The following is a 23048-nucleotide window of genomic DNA, read 5'->3' as shown; positions in this document are numbered from 1 at the left end:
ATAGTCTAAAGGCCCTTGTTTTTAATGCTTATAATACATTTAAAAGTACAAAAAAAAAAAAAAAAATTGTCCTTCATATTCTGATAGAAGTAAATTGGAAAGTTGTCTTATTAATTTGACTTTATAGTCTTGTTACTTTTTGTTGAAGGTGCAACAATGTACTTCTGAGGTCTAGCTGAACACATCGGGTAAGCCAATGGCAAGATGCATATAAACGCAGCCACCGATCAGCAGCAATCTCCCATTAATGGATTGCAGATCATGAGACTAGTTTTTGGTATTGTTTCTCCAACATAGGTGTGTCCGGTCCACGGCGTCATCCTTACTTGTGGGATATTCTCTTCCCCAACAGGAAATGGCAAAGAGCCCAGCAAAGCTGGTCACATGATCCCTCCTAGGCTCCGCCTTCCCCAGTCATTCTCTTTGCCGTTGCACAGGCAACATCTCCACGGAGATGGCTAAGAGTTTTTTGGTGTTTAAATGTAGTTTTTATTCTTCAATCAAGAGTTTGTTATTTTAAAATAGTGCTGGTATGTACTATTTACTCTGAAACAGAAAAGAGATGAAGATTTCTGTTTGTAAGAGGATAATGATTTTAGCAACCGTTACTAAAATCGATGGCTGTTTCCACACAGGACTGTTGAGATGAATTAACTTCAGTTGGGGGAAACAGTGAGCAGACTTTTGCTGCTTGAGGTATGACACATTTCTAACAAGACTTGGTAATGCTGGAAGCTGTCATTTTCCCTATGGGATCCGGTAAGCCATTTTCTTAGTTTTAAATATAAGAATAAAGGGCTTCACAAGGGCTTTAAAGACTGGTAGACATTTTTCTGGGCTAAAACGATTACTTTATAAGCATATTTAATGGTTTATAACTTTGAAGAGTTATTTTAATCTTGGGAATTCTGTTAAAAAAACGGCAGGCACTGTATTGGACACCTTTTTCACTGGGGGCCTTTTCTAGTCATAGGCAGAGCCTCATTTTCGCGCCACTAATGCGCAGTTGTTTTTGAGAAGCAAGGCATGCAGATGCATGTGTGAGGAGCTCAGATCCACTGAAAAAGCTTATTGAAGGCGTCATTTGGTATCGTATTCCCCTCTGGGCTTGGTTGGGTCTCAGCAAAGCAGATACCAGGGACTGTATAGGGGTTAAATGTAAAAACGGCTCCGGTTCCGTTATTTTAAGAGTTAAAGCTTTCAAATTTGGTGTGCAATACTTTTAAGGCTTTAAGACACTGTGGTGAAATTTTGGTGAATTTTGAACAATTCCTTCATACTTTTGCACATATTCAGTAATAAAGTGTGTTCAGTTTAAAATTTAAAGTGACAGTAACGGTTTTATTTTAAAACGTTTTTTGTGCTTTGTTATCAAGTTTATGCCTATTAACATGTCTGAACCATCAGATAGACGATGTTCTGTATGTTCGGAAGCCAAGGTTCCTCTCCATTTAAATATATGTGATGAATGTGACAAACAAAGTAGGGACAATGATGCCACTGATAATAATGTTGCCCAAAATGATTCCTTAAGTGAGGGGAGTAAGCATGGTACTGCATCATCTCCTTCTATGTCTACACCAGTCTTGCCCACTCAGGAGGTCCCTAGTTCATCTAGTGCGCCAATCCTCCTTACTATGCAACAATTAACGGCTGTAATGGATAATTCTATTAAAAACATTTTAGCCAAAATGCCCACTTATCAGCGAAAGCGCGACTGCTCTGTTTTAGATACTGAAGAGCATGAGGACGCTGATGATAATGGTTCTGACATGCCCTTACACCAGTCTGAAGGGGCCAGGGAGGTTTTGTCTGAGGGAGAAATTTCAGATTCAGGAAAAATGTCTCAACAAGCTGAACCTGACGTTATTACATTCAAATTTAAATTGGAACATCTCCGCGCTCTGCTTAAGGAGGTGTTATCTACTCTGGATGATTGTGACAATTTGGTCATTCCAGAGAAATTATGTAAGATGGACAAGTTCCTAGAGGTCCCGGTGCCCCCCGAAGCTTTTCCTATACCCAAGCGGGTGGCGGACATTGTAAATAAAGAATGGGAAAGGCCCGGCATACCTTTTGTCCCTCCCCCTATATTTAAGAAATTATTTCCTATGGTCGACCCCAGGAAGGACTTATGGCAGACAGTCCCCAAGGTCGAGGGGGCGGTTTCTACTCTAAACAAACGCACCACTATCCCTATAGAAGATAGTTGTGCTTTCAAAGATCCTATGGATAAAAAATTAGAGGGTTTGCTTAAAAAGATGTTTGTTCAGCAAGGTTACCTTCTACAACCAATTTCATGCATTGTTCCTGTCACTACAGCAGCGTGTTTCTGGTTCGAAGAACTAGAAAAGTCGCTCAATAAAGCATCTTCTTATGAGGAGGTTATGGACAGAGTTCAAGCACTTAAATTGGCTAACTCTTTTACCTTAGACGCCACTTTGCAATTAGCTAGATTAGCGGCGAAAAATTCAGGTTTTGCTATTGTGGCGCGCAGAGCGCTTTGGCTAAAGTCTTGGTCAGCGGATGTGTCCTCCAAGAACAAATTGCTTAACATCCCTTTCAAGGGGAAAACGCTGTTTGGCCCTGACTTGAAAGAGATTATTTCAGACATCACTGGGGGAAAGGGCCACGCCCTTCCTCAGGATAGGTCTTTTAAGGCTAAAAATAAAACAAATTTTCGTCCCTTTCGCAGAAACGGACCAGCCTCAAAATCTACATCCTCTAAGCAAGAGGGTAATTCTTCTCAAACCAAGCCAGCCTGGAGACCGATGCAAGGCTGGAACAAAGGTAAGCAGGCCAAGAAGCCTGCTACCGCTACTAAGACAGCATGAGATGCTGGCCCCCGATCCGGGACCGGATCTGGTGGGGGGCAGACTCTCTCTCTTCGCTCAGGCTTGGGCAAGAGATGTTCAGGATCCTTGGGCACTAGAAATAGTTTCTCAAGGTTATCTCCTGGAATTCAAGGAACTACCCCCAAGGGGAAGGTTCCACAGGTCTCAATTGTCTTCAGACCAAATAAAAAGACAGGCATTCTTACATTGTGTAGAAGACCTGTTAAAAATGGGAGTGATTCATCCTGTTCCATTAGGAGAACAAGGGATGGGGTTTTACTCCAATCTGTTCATAGTTCCCAAAAAAGAGGGAGCATTCAGGCCAATTTTGGATCTCAAGATCCTAAACAAATTTCTCAGGGTTCCATCGTTCAAAATGGAAACCATTCGGACAATTCTTCCTACCATCCAGGAAGGTCAATTCATGACCACGGTGGATTTAAAGGATGCGTATCTACATATTCCTATCCACAAGGAACATCATCGGTTCCTAAGGTTTGCCTTTCTGGACAAGCATTACCAGTTTGTGGCACTTCCATTCGGATTAGCCACTGCTCCAAGAATTTTCACAAAGGTACTAGGGTCCCTTCTAGCGGTGCTAAGGCCAAGGGGCATTGCAGTAGTACCTTACTTGGACGACATACTGATTCAAGCGTCGTCTCTGCCACAAGCAAAGGCTCATACGGACATTGTCCTAGCCTTTCTCAGATCTCACGGGTGGAAAGTGAACGTAGAAAAAAGTTCTCTATTCCCGTCAACAAGAGTTCCCTTCTTGGGAACAATAATAGACTCCTTAGAAATGAAGATTTTTCTGAGAGAGGCCAGAAAATCAAAACTTCTAAGCTCTTGTCAAGTACTTCATTCTGTTCTTCTTCCTTCCATAGCGCAGTGCATGGAAGTAATAGGTTTGATGGTTGCGGCAATGGACATAGTTCCTTTTGCGCGAATTCATCTAAGACCATTACAACTGTGCATGCTCAGACAGTGGAATGGGGATTATACAGACTTGTCCCCGACGATCCAAGTAGATCAGAGGACCAGAGATTCACTCCGTTGGTGGCTGACCCTGGACAACCTGTCTCAAGGGATGAGCTTCCGCAGACCAGAGTGGGTCATTGTCACGACCGACGCCAGTCTGGTGGGCTGGGGCGCGGTCTGGAAACCCCTGAAAGCTCAGGGTCTATGGTCTCGGGAAGAATCTCTTCTCCCGATAAACATTCTGGAACTGAGAGCGATATTCAATGCTCTCAAGGCTTGGCCTCAACTAGCAAAGGCCAAATTCATAAGGTTTCAATCAGACAACATGACGACTGTTGCATATATCAACCATCAGGGGGGAACAAGGAGTTCCCTGGCGATGGAAGAAGTGACCAAAGTAATTCAATGGGCGGAGATTCACTCCTGCCACTTGTCTGCAATCCACATCCCAGGAGTGGAAAATTGGAAAGCGGATTTTCTGAGTCGTCAGACATTTCATCCGGGGGAGTGGGAACTCCATCCGGAAATCTTTGCCCACATAACGCAATTATGGGGCATTCCAGACATGGATCTGATGGCGTCTCGTCAGAACTTCAAGGTTCCTTGCTACGGGTCCAGATCCAGGGATCCCAAGGCGACTCTAGTAGATGCACTAGTAGCGCCCTGGACCTTCAACCTAGCTTATGTATTCCCACCGTTTCCTCTCATTCCCAGGCTGGTAGCCAGGATCAATCAGGAGAGGGCTTCGGTGATCTTGATAGCTCCTGCGTGGCCACGCAGAACTTGGTATGCAGACCTGGTGAATATGTCATCGGCTCCACCATGGAAGCTACCTTTGAGACGGGACCTTCTTGTTCAAGGTCCGTTCGAACATCCGAATCTGGCCTCACTCCAACTGACTGCTTGGAGATTGAACGCTTGATTTTATCAAAGCGTGGGTTCTCAGATTCTGTCATTGATACTCTTATTCAGGCTAGAAAGCCTGTAACTAGAAAAATTTACCATAAAGTATGTAAAAAATATATCTGTTGGTGCGAATCGAAAGGATTCCCATGGAACAAGATAAAAATTCCTAAGATTCTATCCTTTCTACAAGAGGGTTTGGAGAAAGGATTATCTGCAAGTTCTTTGAAGGGACAGATTTCTGCTTTATGTGTTTTACTTCACAAAAAGCTGGCGGCTGTGCCAGATGTTCAAGCTTTTGTTCAGGCTCTGGTTAGAATCAAGCCTGTTTACAAACCTTTGACTCCTCCTTGGAGTCTCAATTTAGTTCTTTCAGTTCTTCAAGGGGTTCCGTTTGAACCCTTACATTCCGTAGATATTAAGTTATTATCTTGGAAAGTTTTGTTTTTGGTTGCAATTTCTTCTGCTAGAAGAGTTTCAGAGTTATCTGCTCTGCAGTGTTCTCCTCCTTATCTGGTGTTCCATGCAGATAAGGTGGTTTTGCGTACTAAACCTGGTTTTCTTCCGAAAGTTGTTTCTAACAAAAATATTAACCAGGAGATAGTTGTGCCTTCTTTGTGTCCGAATCCAGTTTCAAAGAAGGAACGTTTGTTGCACAATTTGGATGTAGTTCGTGCTCTAAAATTCTATTTAGAGGCTACAAAGGATTTCAGACAAACATCTTCCTTGTTTGTTGTTTATTCTGGTAAAAGGAGAGGTCAAAAAGCAACTTCTACCTCTCTCTCCTTTTGGCTTAAAAGCATCATCCGATTGGCTTATGAGACTGTCGGGGACGGCAGCCTCCTGAAAGAATCACAGCTCATTCCACTAGGGCTGTGGCTTCCACATGGGCCTTCAAGAACGAGGCTTCTGTTGATCAGATATGTAAGGCAGCGACTTGGTCTTCACTGCACACTTTTACCAAATTTTACAAATTTGATACTTTTGCTTCTTCTGAGGCTATTTTTGGGAGAAAGGTTTTGCAAGCCGTGGTGCCTTCCATCTAGGTGACCTGATTTGCTCCCTCCCATCATCCGTGTCCTAAAGCTTTGGTATTGGTTCCCACAAGTAAGGATGACGCCGTGGACCGGACACACCTATGTTGGAGAAAACAGAATTTATGCTTACCTGATAAATTACTTTCTCCAACGGTGTGTCCGGTCCACGGCCCGCCCTGGTTTTTTAATCAGGTCTGATGAATTATTTTCTCTAACTACAGTCACCACGGTATCATATGATTTCTCCTATGCATATTCCTCCTTTACGTCGGTCGAATGACTGGGGAAGGCGGAGCCTAGGAGGGATCATGTGACCAGCTTTGCTGGGCTCTTTGCCATTTCCTGTTGGGGAAGAGAATATCCCACAAGTAAGGATGACGCCGTGGACCGGACACACCGTTGGAGAAAGTAATTTATCAGGTAAGCATAAATTCTGTTTTTCAACAAAAGAACAAAGCAAATTAGCTAATAAAACCATATTGGAAGTTGTTAAAATAGCATGCTCTATATAAGTCATGAAAGAAAAATAGTGTGTTTTATGTCCCTTTTTAATAGGTCTTAAACAAATCCCGACTGACACAATTCCTAGACAAGATTAACTAACTTGTATTTCTTCTATAAGATACGACGAGTCCACGGATTCATCCTTTACTTGTGGGATATTATCCTCCTGCTAACAGGAAGTGGCAAAGAGCACCACAGCAGAGCTGTCTATATAGCTCCTCCCTTAGCTCTACCCCCCAGTCATTCGACCGAAGGTACAGGAAGAAAAAGGAGAAACTAAAAGGTGCAGAGGTGACTGAAGTTTTGAATAAAAAAAATATATATAGTCTAAAATTGACAGGGCGGGCCGTGGACTCGTCGTATCATAGAAGAAATTAAGGTATCTTTATTTGAAAAAGCAGGAATGTAAGCTTGAGTCAACCTATTTTTAGTTCAGCACCCTGGGTAGTACTTGCTGATTGGTGGCTACATTTAGCCAGCTACCTGTATGTTTTCACAGTTCAGTTGCATTCATTTTTAAAAAAGAAATGATAAATCCTGTAATACATTTTGAAATTCCTGTTATATATGATAAGTAAATGACTAAAAGTCTATCTTTTCCACATTTCTGTTGAGCTATTTACTTATTACAGATGTAAAATAATGTATATATATATTTTTTTTATAGGTTGTTTTGGGTTTACGTTTCTACATTTCTGTTAATACCCGTGATCGATATTAATAATAATAATAATAATTTATTTTTTGTTTCATAAATTGGGGTTGTGAGAATTCTCAATCACAATGTCCAAACTGTCATTCACTTAATATTATCCTATAATATAAAAGGCCAAGTGTGTTTGTCCGAAGCTGTCATGCGCAGTAGAGACTGCGCGAGAACAAACACACCTGGCCTTCATCAAACTGACCTGTCTGCCACGAGAACTGTAGACATGATGGGGCGGGGCCGGCCAGGCATGACGGGAACGGTCGGGCATGACCGGGGCTGGGCGGGCGGTGCCGGGCCAGACGGGAGTGGCCATGGCCGTGAGAGAGAGCAACAGAGAGGGGGGGGGGGAAGAGAGAGAGAGCGCAACAGAGAGGGGGGGGAGAGAGAGCGCAACAGAGAGGGAGGGAAAGAGAGCGCAACAGAGAGGGAGGGAAGAGAAAGCGCAACAGAGAGGGGGGGGGGAAAGAGAGCGCAACAGAGAGGGGGGGGGAAGAGAGCGCAACAGAGAGGGGGGGAGAGCGCAACAGAGAGGGGGGGAGAGCGCAACAGAGAGGGGGGGAGAGCGCAACAGAGAGGGGGGAGAGAGCGCATCAGAGAGGGGGGAGAGAGCGCATCAGAGAGGGGGGAGAGAGCGCATCAGAGAGGGGGGAGAGAGCGCATCAGAGAGGGGGGAGAGAGCGCATCAGAGAGGGGGGGAGAGCGCAACAGAGAGGGGGGGAGAGCGCAACAGAGAGGGGGAGAGAGCGCATCAGAGAGGGGGGAGAGAGCGCATCAGAGAGGGGGGAGAGAGCGCATCAGAGAGGGGGGAGAGAGCGCATCAGAGAGGGGGGAGAGAGCGCATCAGAGAGGGGGGAGAGAGCGCATCAGAGAGGGGGGAGAGAGCGCATCAGAGAGGGGGGAGAGAGCGCATCAGAGAAGGGGGAGAGAGCGCATCAGAGAGGGGGGGAGAACAGAGGTGGGGAGGGGAGATGGCAAAAGAGGAGGGGGGGAGATGGCAAAAGAGGAGGGGGGGAGATGGCAAAAGAGGAGGGGGGGAGATGGCAAAAGAGGAGGGGGGGGAGATGGCAAAAGAGGAGAGGGGGGAGATGGCAAAAGAGGAGGGGGGGGAGATGGCAAAAGAGGAGGGGGGGGAGATGGCAAAAGAGGAGGGGGGGGAGATGGCAAAAGAGGAGGGGGGGGGAGATGGCAAAAGAGGAGGGGGGGGGAGATGGCAAAAGAGAGGGGGGTAGAGAAAGAGAGGGAGAGAGAGCGAGCAAGGGTTGGGACCGCTGTACTGCAAAAAATTAGGACTAGTTAATAATATTATTATTAAGTGAATGACAATTTGGACGTTGTGATTGAGAATTCTCACAACCCCAATTTATGAAACAAAAAAATAATTTTTTTTTTTTTTTTTGTCTAGCTTCATCAAGCCGATATTGTGGTTCTTGGCAGTAAAAAACCGCAGGAGATTCCAGTCAGCTCAATCAAGTCAGGCAAAATTGTCATTAACTGTTCTCCTATAGTCTTATCAGGTATGTTAACTTATGTTATGTGAATGGTTTGTGATGCGATGTGTTTGTTAAAAAAAAACAAAACCAAAAACTCAACAAAAATAGGTTTCTGTATTTCTGACTGTCCAGGCTTTAAATATATACAACAGGCTGCTTAACCTATCGCAGGTGACCAGGAACAAGGAGATCAATATCATTGGTTCCAAAAGTTTGGGTACCAGGCAGTTCTACATGAAACATAATAGACTTAAAAAGACAGTCAAGTCCCAAAATGTATGCAAATTATGACACTTAATGAAGTCTCCCTATGTGTGATGCGAGAATCCAGACGTGGACCCGTTGCTCAGTGTGCCTAGATTGCTATGGCTGCACCTCACTGATGAGGCCCACAATAGGCCGAAACGTATGTCTGGGGTTTTGCTGTTTCTCTCGTTCAGAGAGGGGTTGCCTGGTACTTCGGGGCTGGACTGTACTGTGAAGTCAGGATCAGACTGATATGCTTCAGGAAAGTTCTTCTCTGTGAAAAGCACATGTTGAGCAAAAAGAGGCTGCTTCTTGGTTAGTAACTAGCCATAGAACAAGCTATTATGCTTTTGTTCATTCTCAGGTTGAGCGCTTCTCTCTTTTTATTTAAGTCCCTAAAAAACTTTTATGATTCAAATAGGTCATGTCATTTTAAACAACTTTCCAATTTACTTTTATCACCAATTTTGCTTTGTTCTCTTGGTATTCTTAGTTGAAAGCTAAACTTAGGAGGTTCATATGCTAATTTCTTAGACCTTGATTGTCGCCTCTAATCTAAATACATTTCTCTTGTAAGGTGTATCCAGTCCACGGATTCATCCATTACTTGTGGGATATTCTCCTTCCCAACAGGGAGCTGCAAGAGGACACCCACAGCAGAGCTGTCTATATAGCTCCTCCCCTAACTGCCACTCCCAGTCATTCTCTTGCAGCTCTCGACAAGAAAGGAAGTATCAAGAGATATGTGGTGAATTAATGTAGTTTATCTTCAATCAAAAGTTTGTTATTTTTAAACAGTACCGGCGTTGTACTGTTTTTACCTCAGGCAGAAATTAGAAGAAGAGTTCTGCCTGAGGTTTTTGATGATCTTAGCAGGTTGTAACTAAGGTCCACTGCTGTTCTCACACATAACTGAAGAGTATGGGTAAACTTCAGCTGGGGGAATGGCCTGCAGAATCAACTGCTCTGAGGTATGTTCAGTATATTTTTTTTCTAGAGAAATAAGGTCTAGAAAATGCTGACAGTGCCTGATATATTTAAGGTAAGCCTGATTACAGTGATTTAACAAACGACTGGGATCATGCTTGCAGTAAAGGGTAATATTCATGTTACTTGCTCTTATTGCTTGGTATGTAAAACGTTTGCATGATATATAATAAACGTTTTTTACTGAGGGTGATAAATCTTTATTTGGGGCCTAGTTTTCCACATGGCTGACTAGATTTCTCCTAGGAGTAGTTATTTATGGCCCTTTCACTTTGAGTGCATGGTGGGAGGGGCCTATTTTTGCGCTCTAATTGGGCAGTAGTTTTTTCAGTCTGAGACATCTAGCTTCCCTGAAGGAGTCCCCTGACATATAGGACCTCTGTAAAGGGTTTTTGTGCCTACAAAAGTCGTTTTATGGGCAGGTAGGAGCCACAGTAGAGCTGTGGCAGTTTGCTTGTGACTGTTTATAACGGTTTTACCGTTTTTCTGATTCATTTTTGAGCCTGAGGGGTTAATCATCCATTTGCAAGTGGGTGCAATGCTATTTTAGTCTATTATACACACTGTAAAAATTTCGTAGAGTTTACTGCTTTTTTTCACTGTTTTGCAGTTTATGTGATTGTTTTTTTCCCTTAAAGGCACAGTACCATTTTTTATATTCTGCTTTTTCACATTTATTAAAGTGTTTTCCAAGCTTGCTGGTCTCATTACTAGTCTGTTAAACATGTCTGACATAGAGGAAACTCCTTGTTCATTATGTTTAGAAGCCATTGTGGAACCCCCTCTTAGAATGTGTACCAAATGCACTGATCTTACTATAAATTTTAAAGACCATATTCTGGCTTTAAAAGATTTATCACCAGAGGAAATTGACAAGGGGGAAGTTATGCTGACTAACTCTCCCCATGTGTCAGAACCTATAACTCCCGCTCAAGGGACGCCAAGTACATCTAGCGCGCCCATTGCGTATACTTTACAAGATATGGCGGCAGTTATGAATCATACCCTTACAGGGGTATTGTCCAAACTGCCAGGGTTACAAGGAAAGCGAGACAGCTCTGGGGCTAGAACAAATACGCTTTAGTAGCTATGTCTGATATACCCTCACAATGTGCAGAAGCCGAAGCAGGAGAGCTTCTATCTGTGGGTGATTTTTCTGATTCAGGGAAGACACTTCAACCTGATTCTGATATGTCTACATTTAAATTTAAACTTGAACACCTCCGCGTGTTGCTCAGGGAGGTTTTAGCAACTCTGGATGACTGTGACGCCATTCTAGTCCCAGAGAAATTGTGTAAGTTGCATAAATACTATGCAGTGCCTGTTTACACTGTTTTTCCAATCCCTAAGAGGTTTTCAGAAATTATTACTAAGGAATGGGATAGACCAGGTGTACCGTTCTCTCCCCCTCCTGTTTTTAAAAAAATGTTTCCTATAGATGCCGCTACACGGGACTTGTGGCAGACGATCCCTAAGGTGGAGGGAGCAGTCTCTACCCTAGCGAAGCATACATCTATCCCGGTCGAGGATAGTTGTGCTTTTCTAGATCCAATGAACAAAAAAATTAGAGGGTTACCTTAAGAAAATTTTTATTCAACAAGGTTTTATTCTCCAGCCTCTTGCATGCATTGCCCCAGTCACTGCTGCTGCGGCTTTCTGGTTTGAGTCTCTAGAGGAGGCTCTACAGGTTGAAACCCCGTTGGATGATATCCTTGACAAGCTTAAAGCTCTTAAGCTAGCCAATTTATTTGTTTCTGACGCCGTTGTTCATTTAACCAAGCTAACGGCTAAAAACTCAGGTTTTGCTATTCAGGCGCGTAGGGCGCTATGGCTTAAATCCTGGTCAGCAGACGTTACTTCAAAGTCTAAGCTTCTCAACATTCCCTTCAAGGGGCAAACCCTATTCGGGCCTGGACTGAAGGAGATCATTTCTGATATTACTGGAGGAAAAGGTCACGCCCTTCCTCAGGATAGGTCCAACAAATTAAGGACCAAACAGACTAATTTCTATTACATTGGTGTGTCCGGTCCACGGCTTCATCCTTACTTGTGGGATATTCTCAATCCCTACAGGAAGTGGCAAAGAGCACACAGCAGAGCTGTCCATATAGCTCCCTTCAGGCTCCGCCCCCCCAGTCATTCTCTTTGCCGCTCTAAACAAGTAGCATCTCCACGGGGGTGGTAAAGAGTTTGTGGTGTTAGTTTGTAGTTTTTATTTCTTCTATCAAAAGTTTATTTTAAAATAGTGCCGGCTTGTACTATTTACTCTGAAGCAGAAAGTGATGAAGATTTCTGCTGAGAGGACTATGATTTTAGCATCAGTAACTAAAATCCATTGCTGTTCCCACGCAGGACTGTTGAATACAGGAGAACTTCAGTTGGGGGGAACAGTTTGCAGGCTTAACTGCTTCAGGTATGATCAGTCATTTTTCTAACAAAACCCAGTAATGCTAGAAGACTGTCAGTAATCACCATAGGGGAAGGTAAGCCATGTTTCTTAGACTATGTATAAAATAATGGCTTAAATAAAGGGCTTAGTTGCTGGTTGACACTATTTTGGGCTTAATCGATTGCTTCTTAGCATAATTATTTATAGTTTAGGTGTTTTTGTGACTTATAAAAACGCTTATGGTTTTTTTTATTCGCCTGGCATTTGATTAGACTCCTAATCTCCTCAGAAAGGCCCCAGCACTTTGTAATGCAGAGGGAGGAGGCCTCATTTTCGCCCCTCAGTTGCGCAGTTGTTTTTGACAAGACAGTTCATGCAGCCTCACGTGTGGTGTCCAGAGACTTCAGAGGGACTTCAGACAGGCTTATTTCTACTCCAAATAATCCCTAAGGACGGTAAAAGCCTCAGCAGAAGCTGTGGCATAATACTGTAGTGTGTTTAACCGGTCAAATTCATGTTTTAGCTGAAAATTTGTGTGCAATCTTTTCAAAGCATTAGGATAATGTGGTGAAAATTTCATTAAAATCGGATGTTTCCTTGATGGTTATTTGATGTTTTGGTAATAGTGTGCACTTTTATTATTTAAAGACACAGTAACGTTTTTGTCAAAAGTATTTTTTATTGCATTTTAGTGCTGTCTAAGTCTGTCAAACATGACTGAGCCTTCAGATAGCGCTTGTTCTATATGTTTAAAAGCCATGGCGGTACCCCCATTGAATTTATGTTTGAAGTGTGCTATAGCGTCCAAGCAGTTTAAGGACCATACAATGACACTTAAAAATGTAGCCCAAGATGTATCTTTAGCTGAAGGTAACGAGGAGAGTATTTTATCTTCCCCTTCTGTGTCAACACCAGTTATGCCCGCGCAGGCGATGCCCAGCACATCTAGCGCATCGATCCCTGTTACTTTGCAGCAATTAGCAGCAGTCATGGATAATTCTCTCGCAGCTTTTTTATCCAAACTGCCAGGATTTCCAAGAAAGCACGATAGCTCAGACGCAGCGGATAATTTATCTGTAGTGCCCTCACATCAATCTGACTTGGCGGTGAGGGAGGGCCTGTCTGAGGGAGAAATTTCTGACTCAAGAAAAGTTGCTCAGCAGGCAGAGCCATATACTATAGCATTTAAATTTAAGCTAGAGCACCTCCGCGCCCTGCTTAAGGAGGTTTTAGCTACGCTAGATGATTGTGACCCCTTGGTGGCCCCAGAAAAATTGTGTAAAATGGACAAATTCTTCGAGGTCCCGGTACACACTGATGCATTTCCGATACCTAAGAGGGTGGCGGATATTGTGACCAGGGAGTGGGAGAGACCAGGTGTACCTTTTGTTCCCCCCCCTATATTTAAGAAAATGTTCCCCAATGTTGACCCCAAAAGGTACGCGTGGCAGACGGTCCCTAAGGTGGAGGGGGCAGTTTCAACACTAGCTAAGCGCACCACTATACCAATAGAAGACAGTTGCGCTTTCAAAGATCCTATGGATAAAAAATTGGAAGGTTTGCTTAAGAAAATATTTGTTCAACAAGGTTTTCTTCTTCAACCAATTTCTTGCATTATTCCTGTAACCACTGCAGCGGCTTTTTGGTTTGAGGAACTAGAGAACTCCCTACAGAGGGAGACCCCTTATGATGAGGTTATGGACAGAATTCACGCCCTGAAGTTGGCTAATTCTTTCATTACAGATGCCGCTCTTCAGTTGGCTAAATTAGCGGCGAAAAATTCTGGTTTTGCAATCGTGGCGCGCAGGGCGCTTTGGATAAAATCTTGGTCGGCGGATGTGTCGTCCAAAACAAAATTGCTTAATATTCCTTTCAAGGGTAAGACCCTTTTCGGACCAGAGTTGAAAGAGATTATTTCTGATATTACTGGAGGAAAGGGCCATGCCCTTCCACAAGATAGACCTTTCAAGGCTAAAAATAAGTCTAATTTTCGTTCCTTTTCGCAATTTCAGGAACGGACCCGCTTCTACTTCTACAGCCACTAAGGAAGAGGTTAACGCTTCCCAGTCCAAACCTGCAAGGCTGGAACAAGGGTAAACAGGCCAAGAAGCCTGCTGCTGCTGCCAAGACAGCATGAAAGGGTAGCCCCCGATCCTGGACCGGATCTAGTAGGGGGCAGACTTTCTCTCTTTGCTCAGGCCTGGGCAAGAGATGTTCTGGATCCCTGGGCGTTAGAAATTGTCTCTCAGGGGTACCTTCTGGAATTAAAATACCTTCCTCCAAGGGGAAGGTTCCACATGTCTCGCTTGTCTTTAGACCAGACAAAGAGACAGGCATTCTTACTTTGCATAGAAGATCTTTTAAAGATGGGAGTAATACACCCAGTCCCAACTGCAGTACGAGGACGGGGTTTTTACTCAAACCTGTTTGTAGTTCCCAAAAAGGAAGGAACTTTCAGGCCAATTCTGGACTTAAAAATCCTAAACAAATTTCTCAGAGTTCCATCATTCAAGATGGAAACTATCCGGACAATCTTACCGATGATCCAGGAGGGTCAATATATGACTACCGTGGATTTAAAGCATGCGTACCTGCATATTCCTATCCACAAGGATCACCATCAGTTCCTAAGGTTCGCCTTCATGGACAAGCATTATCAGTTTGTGGCTCTTCCCTTCGGGTTGGCCACCGCTCCAAGAATTTTCACGAAGGTGCTAGGGTCCCTTCTAGCGGTTCTAAGACCGCGGGGCATTGCAGTAGCACCTTACCTAGACGATATCTTAATACAAGCGTCGTCTTTTCACAGAGCAAAGGCGCATACAGGCATTGTGTTGGCCTTTCTAAGATCTCACGGGTGGAAGGTGAACATAGAAAAAAGTTCTCTGTCCCCGGTCACAAGGGTTCCCTTCCTGGGAACAATAATAGACTCGATAGAAATGAAAATCTTTCTGACGGAAGTCAGGAAGTTAAAACTTTCGAATTCCTGTCGAGTTCTTCATGCCAATCCTCAGCCTTCTGTGGCTCGGTGCATGGAGGTAATCGGTCTAATGGTTGCGGCAATGGACACAGTCCCCTTTGCCAGAATTCATTTGAGACCACTGCAACTGTGCATGCTCAAACAGTGGAATGGGGATTATGCAGATTTGTCTCCCCAGATAAAAATGGACCAGATAACCAGAGAATTGCTCCTCTGGTGGTTGTCTCAGGGAATGAGTTTCCGCAGACCGGAGTGGATCATTGTCACGACCGACGCCAGTCTCTTAGGCTGGGGTGCGGTCTGGAACTCCCTGAAAGCTCAGGGTCTATGGTCTCGGGAGGAATCTCTTCTCCCGATAAACATTTTAGTATTGAGAGCGATATTCAATGCGCTCCAGGCCTGGCCTCAGCTGGCGGAGGCCAAATTCATCAGATTTCAGTCGGACAACATAGAACTGGACCTGATGGCGTCCCGCCAGAACTCAAAAGTTCCCCTTTACGGGTCCAGGTCCAGGGATCCCAAGGCGACATTGATAGATGCTCTAGTAACGCCTTGGTCATTCAATCTGGCTTATGTCTTTCCACCGTTTCCTCTTCTCCCTCGGCTAGTAGCCAGAATCAAACAGGAGAAGGCTTCGGTAATTCTGATAGCTCCTGCGTGGCCTCGCAGGACTTGGTATGCAGACTTGGTGGATATGTCATCGGCTCCACCATGGAAGCTACCTTTTGAGGCAGGACCTTCTAATCCAAGGTCCATTCAGACATCCAAACCTAGTTTCTCTGCAACTGACTGCTTGGAGATTGAACGCTTAATTCTAGCTAAGCGTGGGTTCTCTGAATCAGTTATAGATACTCTGATCCAGGCTAGAAAGCCTGTTACTAGGAAAATTTATCATAAGATATGGCGAAAAAATCTTTGTTGGTGCGAATCCAAGGGTTACTCGTGGAGTAAGATTAGGATTCCAAGGTTGTTATCTTTCCTCCAAGAATGATTGGAGAAAGGATTGTCAGCTAGTTTGTTGAAAGGACAGATATCTGCTCTGTCTATTCTGTTACATAAGCGTCTGGCAGCTGTGCCAGATGTGCAGGCGTTTGTTCAGGCCTTAGTTAGGATCAAACCTGTTTACAGACCTGTGGCTCCTCCATGGAGTCTAAATTTAGTTCTTTCAGTTCTTCAAGGGGTTCCATTTGAACCTCTACATTCCGTCGATATTAAGTTACTATCTTGGAAAGTTTTGTTTTTGGTTGCTATTTCTTCTGCTCGAAGAGTTTCTGAATTGTCTGCTTTGCAGTGTACCTCACCCTATCTAGTGTTCCATACAGATAAGGTTGTTTTGCGTACCAAGCCTGGTTTTCTTCCAAAGGTAGTTTCCAATAAGAATATTAACCAGGAAATAGTTGTTCCTTCTCTGTGTCCTAATCCAGTTTCTAAAAAGGAACGTCAGTTACACAATCTAGATGTGGTTCGTGCTTTAAAATTCTATTTAGAAGCAACAAAAGATTTCAGACAAACATCATCCTTGTTTGTCATTTATTCTGGTAAGAGGAGAGGTCAGAAAGCAACTGCTACCTCTCTTTCCTTCTGGCTGAAAAGCATCATCCGATTGGCTTATGAGACTGCCGGACGGCAGCCTCCTGAACGAATTACCGCTCACTCCACTAGAGCTGTGGCTTCCACATTGGCTTTCAAGAACGAGGCTTCTGTTGAACAGATTTGTAAGGCAGCGACTTGGTCTTCACTGCATACATTTGCCAAATTTTACAAATTCGATACTTTTGCTTCTTCAGAGGCTATTTTTGGGAGAGAGGTTTTACAAGCAGTGGTGCCTTCCGTTTAGGTTACCTGACTGTTTCCCTCCCTTCATCCGTGTCCTAAAGCTTTGGTATTGGTTCCCACAAGTAAGGATGAAGCCGTGGACCGGACACACCAATGTAAGAGAAAACAGAATTTATGCTTACCTGATAAATTTCTTTCTCTTACGGTGTGTCCGGTCCACAGCTCACCCTGGCGATTTTAGTCAGGTCTAAAATTATTTTTGTAAACTACAGTCACCACTGCACCCTATGGTTCTCCTTTTTCTCCTAACCGTCAGTCGAATGACTGGGGGGGGCGGAGCCTGAGGGGAGCTATATGGACAGCTCTGCTGTGTGCTCTCTTTGCCACTTCCTGTAGGGATTGAGAATATCCCACAAGTAAGGATGAAGCTGTGGACCGGACACACCGTAAGAGAGAGAAATTTATCAGGTAAGCATAAATTCTGTTTTTCGTTCCTTTCGAAACTTCAAGAGTGGCGCAGCTTCAACTTCCTCTAATACAAAACAAGAGGGAAATTTTACCCAGTCCAAGCCGGTCTGGAGACCTAACCAGGCTTGGAACAAAGGAAAGCAGGCCAAAAAACCTGCTGCTGCCTCTAAAACAGCATGAAGGATCATCCCCCGATCCGGAAACGGATCTAGTAGGGGGCAGACTTTTTCTCTCTTCGCCCAGGCTTGGGCAAGAGATGTCCAGGATCCCTGGGCGTTGGAAATTGTGTCCCAGGGATATCTTCTGGTCTTCAAAGCTTCTTCCCCAAAAGGGAGATTTCATCTCTCACAATTATCTGCAAACCAGATAAAGAGAGAGGCATTCTTACATTGTGTTCAAGACCTCCTAGTTATGGGAGTGATCCACCCAGTTCCAAAGGAGGAACAGGGGCAAGGCTTCTATTCAAATCTGTTTGTAGTTCTCAAGAAAGAGGGAACGTTCAGACCAATCTTAGATCTCAAGATCCTAAACAAATTTCTCGGGGTCCGATCCTTCAAGATGGAGACTATTCGAACCATCCTATCTATGATCCAGGAGGGTCAATATATGACTACCGTGGACTTAAAGGATGCTTATCTTCACATTCCGATACACAGAGATCATTACCAGTTTGTGGCTCTTCCCTTTGGGTTAGCTACGGCACCAAGAATCTTTACGAAGGTTCACTCGTAGCGGTCCTAAGGCCGCTGGGTATAGCAGTAGCCCCTTACCTAGACGACATTCTGATACAGGCGTCGAATTTTCAAATCGCCAGGTCCCATACGGACATTGTTCTGGCATTCCTGAGGTCTCATGGGTGGAAGGTGAACGAAGAAAAGTTCTCTATCCCCTCTCACAAGAGTTTCCTTCCTAGGAACTCTGATAGATTCTGTAGAAATGAAGATTTACCTGACAGAGGCCAGGTTGTCAAAACTTCTAAATTCCTGCCGTGTTCTTTATTCTACTTCTCGCCCTTCAGTGGCTCAGTGTATGGAAGTAATCGGCTTAATGGTAGCGGCAATGGACATAGTGCTGTTTGCCCGCCTACATCTCAGACCGCTGCAACTTTGCATGCTCAGTCAGTGGAATGGGGATTACACAGATTTGTCCCCTCTACTAAATCTGGATCAAGAGACCAGGGATTCTCTTCTCTGGTGGCTATCTCGGGTCCATCTGTCCAAGGGTATGACCTTCCGCAGGCTAGATTGGACAATAGTAACGATAAACATTCTGGAACTAAGAGCGATATTCAATGCTCTTTAGGCTTGGCCTCAGCTTGCTGCGGTCAGGTTCATCAGATTTCAGTCGGACAATATCACGACTGTAGCCTACATCAACCATCAAGGGGGAACAAGGAGTTCCCTAGCAATGTTGGAGGTTTCAAAAATAATTCTATGGGCAGAGGTTCACTCTTGCCATCTATCAGCTATCCAGATCCCAGAAGTAGAGAACTGGGAGGCAGATTTTCTAAGTCGGCAGACTTTTCATCCGGGGGAGTGGGAACTCCATCCGGAGGTATTTGCACAGTTGATTCAACTTTGGGGCAAACCAGAACTGGATCTCATGGCGTCTCGTCAGAACGCCAAGCTTCCTTGTTACGGATCCAGGTCCAGGGATCCCAAGGCAGCGCTGATAGATGCTCTAGCAGCGCCTTGGTCTTTCAACCTGGCTTATGTGTTTCCCCCGTTTCCTCTGCTCCCTCGTCTGATTGCCAAGATCAAGCAGGACAGAGCTTCAGTGATTTTGATAGCACCTGCATGGCCATGCAGGACTTGGTATGCAGATCTGGTGGACATGTCATCCCTTCCACCATGGACTCTGCCGCTGAGGCAGGACCTTCTACTTCAGGGTCCTTTCAACCATCCAAATCTAATTTCTCTGCGTCTGACTGCTTGGAGATTGAACGCTTGATTTTATCAAAGCGTGGTTTCTCTGAGTCGCTCATTGATACCTTAATTCAGGCTCGAAAGCCGGTCACCAGGAAAATCTATCATAAGATATGGTGTAGATATCTTCATTGGTGTGAATCCAAAGGTTACTCATGGAGTAAGGTCAGGATTCCTAGGATATTCTCTTTTCTCCAAGAAGGATTGGAGAAGGGATTGTCAGCTAGTTCCTTAAAGGGACAGATTTCTGCTCTGTCTATTCTTTTACACAAGCGTCTGGCTGACACTCCAGGCGTTTTGTCAGGCTTTAGTTAGAATCAAGCCTGTATTTAAACCTGTTGCTCTGCCATGGAGTTTAAATTTGGTTCTTAAGGTTCTGCAAGGGGTTCCGTTTGCATTCCATAGATATTAAACTTTTATCTTGGAAAGTTATGTTTTTAGTAGCTATCTCCTCGGCTCGAAGAGTTTCGGAGTTATCTGCTTTACAATGTGATTCCCCTTATCTCATTTTCCATGCAGATAAGGTAGTGTTACGTACCAAACCTGGTTTTCTTCCTAAGGTGGTATCTAATAAAAATATCAATCAGGAGATTGTTGTTCCTTCACTATGTCCTAATCCTTCTTCAAAGAAGGAACGTCTATTACACAATCTTGATGTGGTTCGTGCTTTAAAATTTTATTTCAAGCTATGAAGGATTTTCGTCAAACATCTGCTTTGTTTGTGGTCTACTCTGGACAGAGGAGAGACCAAAAGGCTTCGGCAACTTCTCTTTCTTTTTGGCTAAGAAGTATAATCTGCTTAGCTTATGAGACTGCTGGCCAGCAGCCTCCTGAAGAATTACAGCTCATTCCACTAGAGCGGTAGCTTCCACATGGGCTTTTAAGAATGAGGCTTCTGTTGAACAGATTTGTAAGGCGGCGACTTGGTCTTCGCTTCATACTTTTTCTAAATTCTACAAATTTGATACTTTTGCTTCTTCGGAGGCTATTTTTGGGAGAAAGGTCTTACAGGCAGTGGTGCCTTCTGTTTAAGCGCCTGCCTTGTCCCTCCCTTCATCCGTGTCCTATAGCTTTGGTACTGGTATCCCACAAGTAATGGATGAATCCGTGGACTGGATACACCTTACAAGAGAAAACAAAATTTATGTTTACCTGATAAATTTATTTCTCTTGTGGTGTATCCAGTCCACGGCCCGCCCTGTCATTTTAAGGCAGGTGTTTTTTATTTTTAAACTAGTCACCACTGCACCCTATAGTTTCTCCTTTGTCTTGCTTGTCTTCGGTCGAATGACTGGGAGTGGCAGTTAGGGGAGGAGCTATATAGACAGCTCTGCTGTGGGTGTCCTCTTGCAGCTTCCTGTTGGGAAGGAGAATATCCCACAAGTAATGGATGAATCCGTGGACTGGATATACCACAAGAGAAATAAATTTATCAGGTAAGCATAAATTTTGTTTTTAACAATTTTTCACCACTAGAGGGCATTAGTTCATGTGTTTAATATAGATAACAATGAGCTCATGCACGTGAATTTACAGAGTAGTGAGCACTGATTGGCTAAAATGCAAGTCTGTCTAAAGAAGTGAAATAAGGGGCAGTCTGCAGAGGTTTAGATACAAGATAATAACAGAGGTAAAACGTGTATTATTATATCTGTTGGTTATGCAAAACTGGGGAAGGGGTAATTAAGGGATTATCTATCTTTTAAAACAACAAAAATTCTGGTGTTGACTGTCCCTTTAATGCTATATTGACTACCACTGGCTTCCTAATTGATAATGCTGGTATGGCTCCTCCATTCAAGAGTAGCAACAATAACTTGATGGGAGGAGTACAGGAGGAGGAAGGCCCTGCCCCAAAGAACTTAACTCCTACAGGTGGAGGGTGCTGAGACTTAAGGTCTTAAGGATTTATTTTACTATGGTTGCATATTTGATTATTGACTTTGCACCTTGGGAACTAAAGGACCAAATAACAATGTAACCAAACAAATAAAGTTCTCAGTGTTATGCTTCTTGCACTGATGTAGGCTTCTGAAGACCTTTTATCTAAAGTTCCAATAATTAAATATTTAACAAGAATACCCAATATTTTGTTGATGTAATTACCGTGTTCTTAGGAAAAGTTTAACTTTCAGAATTTCCTAGTAGATTAAATTTAATTAAATAATGCAAAATGTAACTCTTTTTTTTTTTGGTTGTTGACAAAACTGACCTTTTGACATTTTAGACATAAATTATAACACTAGGGGGAGCTAAAGCTTATGTAGTGAACACATAATTAGACATGTGCAATTCGTTTCGGCCAAATTTAGTTTTTGGCCGATTCAGAGATTTGAATGAATCAGAATTTCCGAATCGGCATCATAACTAAAATCATGAAAAATTCCAAAAATAAATAAAGCAGTTTCCGAATTTTCGGATTCATTCTTTATTCATATTCTGAATTTTTAATTGTTCTAATCTAAACCGCAGTTCCCCGACATCGCCAACACTAACTTAACCACTAAATAAAGCTATTAACCCCTAAACTGCCGTTCCCCGACATCACTGACACTAACTAAACCTATTAAAATCAGCCAATAGGAATGAGAACTGCTTAAATCCTATTGGCTGATTTAAACAGCCAATAGGATTTATGCAGCTCTAATTCCTATTGGCTGATTTAAAATTTTCAGCCAATAGGAATGCAACGGTACTCTAATATGAAAGGGGTACCTTGCATTGAATCCTCAGTGTGTGGCGGACGATCGCATGAAAAGAACCTCTACGTCGGACCGATGGACCCCTGCACCGACCTCTCCTCTTCCGCAGGGATGAAGAAGCATTTTTGCTAATAGAGGTCTAATGCAAAAATGCTTCTATTTTAAAACTGAAATGCACCCATTCACATTTAAATTTTGACCTTTGTAACCCTTTAATTTATGGGGGTCTAATATAGTCTATTAAGTGCTACTGCACTGCTCTGGCACTACTACTTTCCCCTCAAAGTTGCGCTCTAAGTCTCTGCATCAACCACCCAGCTACAAAAACATTTTTTTCCTGAACTTGCCAGTGGTTGATGCAGAAACTTGCCGATTACTTTACTGACTTTTGTCAGGGAGTCCTGCAGTTTCTACCGTGAGTGCAGTATCTGCAGCACACCCTGATTAACATCAATGCATGGCACGATAAACATGCTTAATGTTTATCATAAAAATAAAAAAAAAATAAAAAAAAAAATGCTTATGCAGAGGGGCAGCTGGTGCGGAGGGTTAAATGGCAAATTTGGAGCGGGGGGGGGGAGTTATAGTTTAAAAGTGTGTGTGTGTTAAGGAGCAGTGAAGTAGCATTTAAGACTACATCAAATGCATTTAAAAAAATCTGTTTACTATCCCTCAGACACAAACTTGAGTTACTCAGTCCCTGTAAAATGTATAGGTTAGATTTACAGCACATGCATGGTTAATTTAATTTATTTCCTTACTTGCAATGGATATTTCTTTATCAAAAAGGTGTCTGCATCCAAGCCAAATAAAATGTGATATGTTTCTATTAGCCCCTAAGGTCAAACAGCAAGAATAATTGAACTTGTGCCTCCTCTAATCTATCATTGTAGCAGTATTCATGGCTTCAGCAAGCGCTTATTCACTTCTTAAACATGACAGCATGGTGTAATTTCCAGGACAAACGTAGAATAGAGTAGTTTCATGTTCCCGCATGCCATGATTAAAGGCCTCTCATTGGTAATAAAACATCTGTTTCATTAGCAAACTATCAGCCAGTAGTCACTGAGGCTTTTGTCTACTAGTATTTCAATATTTTATATTATTTGGCCACTCCTGGATA

The 23048-nt window shown here is 43.4% G+C and overlaps 1 protein-coding gene across 1 annotated transcript in view; it reads left to right on the top strand.

Moving 5' to 3' along the window:
• Positions 1-23048, top strand: part of MTHFD1L (methylenetetrahydrofolate dehydrogenase (NADP+ dependent) 1 like) — a 1099716-nt gene that overhangs the window by 27729 nt on the left and 1048939 nt on the right. Inside the window, exon 4 of the mRNA XM_053711891.1 lies at positions 8368-8479. Within this exon, the coding sequence (XP_053567866.1) occupies positions 8368-8479 (112 nt within the window). The remainder of the gene's footprint in view (positions 1-8367; positions 8480-23048) is intronic.

Source organism: Bombina bombina, chromosome 4, assembly GCF_027579735.1.
Source record: "Bombina bombina isolate aBomBom1 chromosome 4, aBomBom1.pri, whole genome shotgun sequence".
NCBI classification, from domain to species: domain Eukaryota; kingdom Metazoa; phylum Chordata; class Amphibia; order Anura; family Bombinatoridae; genus Bombina; species Bombina bombina.
This window is presented reverse-complemented; position numbering and strand designations above follow the sequence as displayed.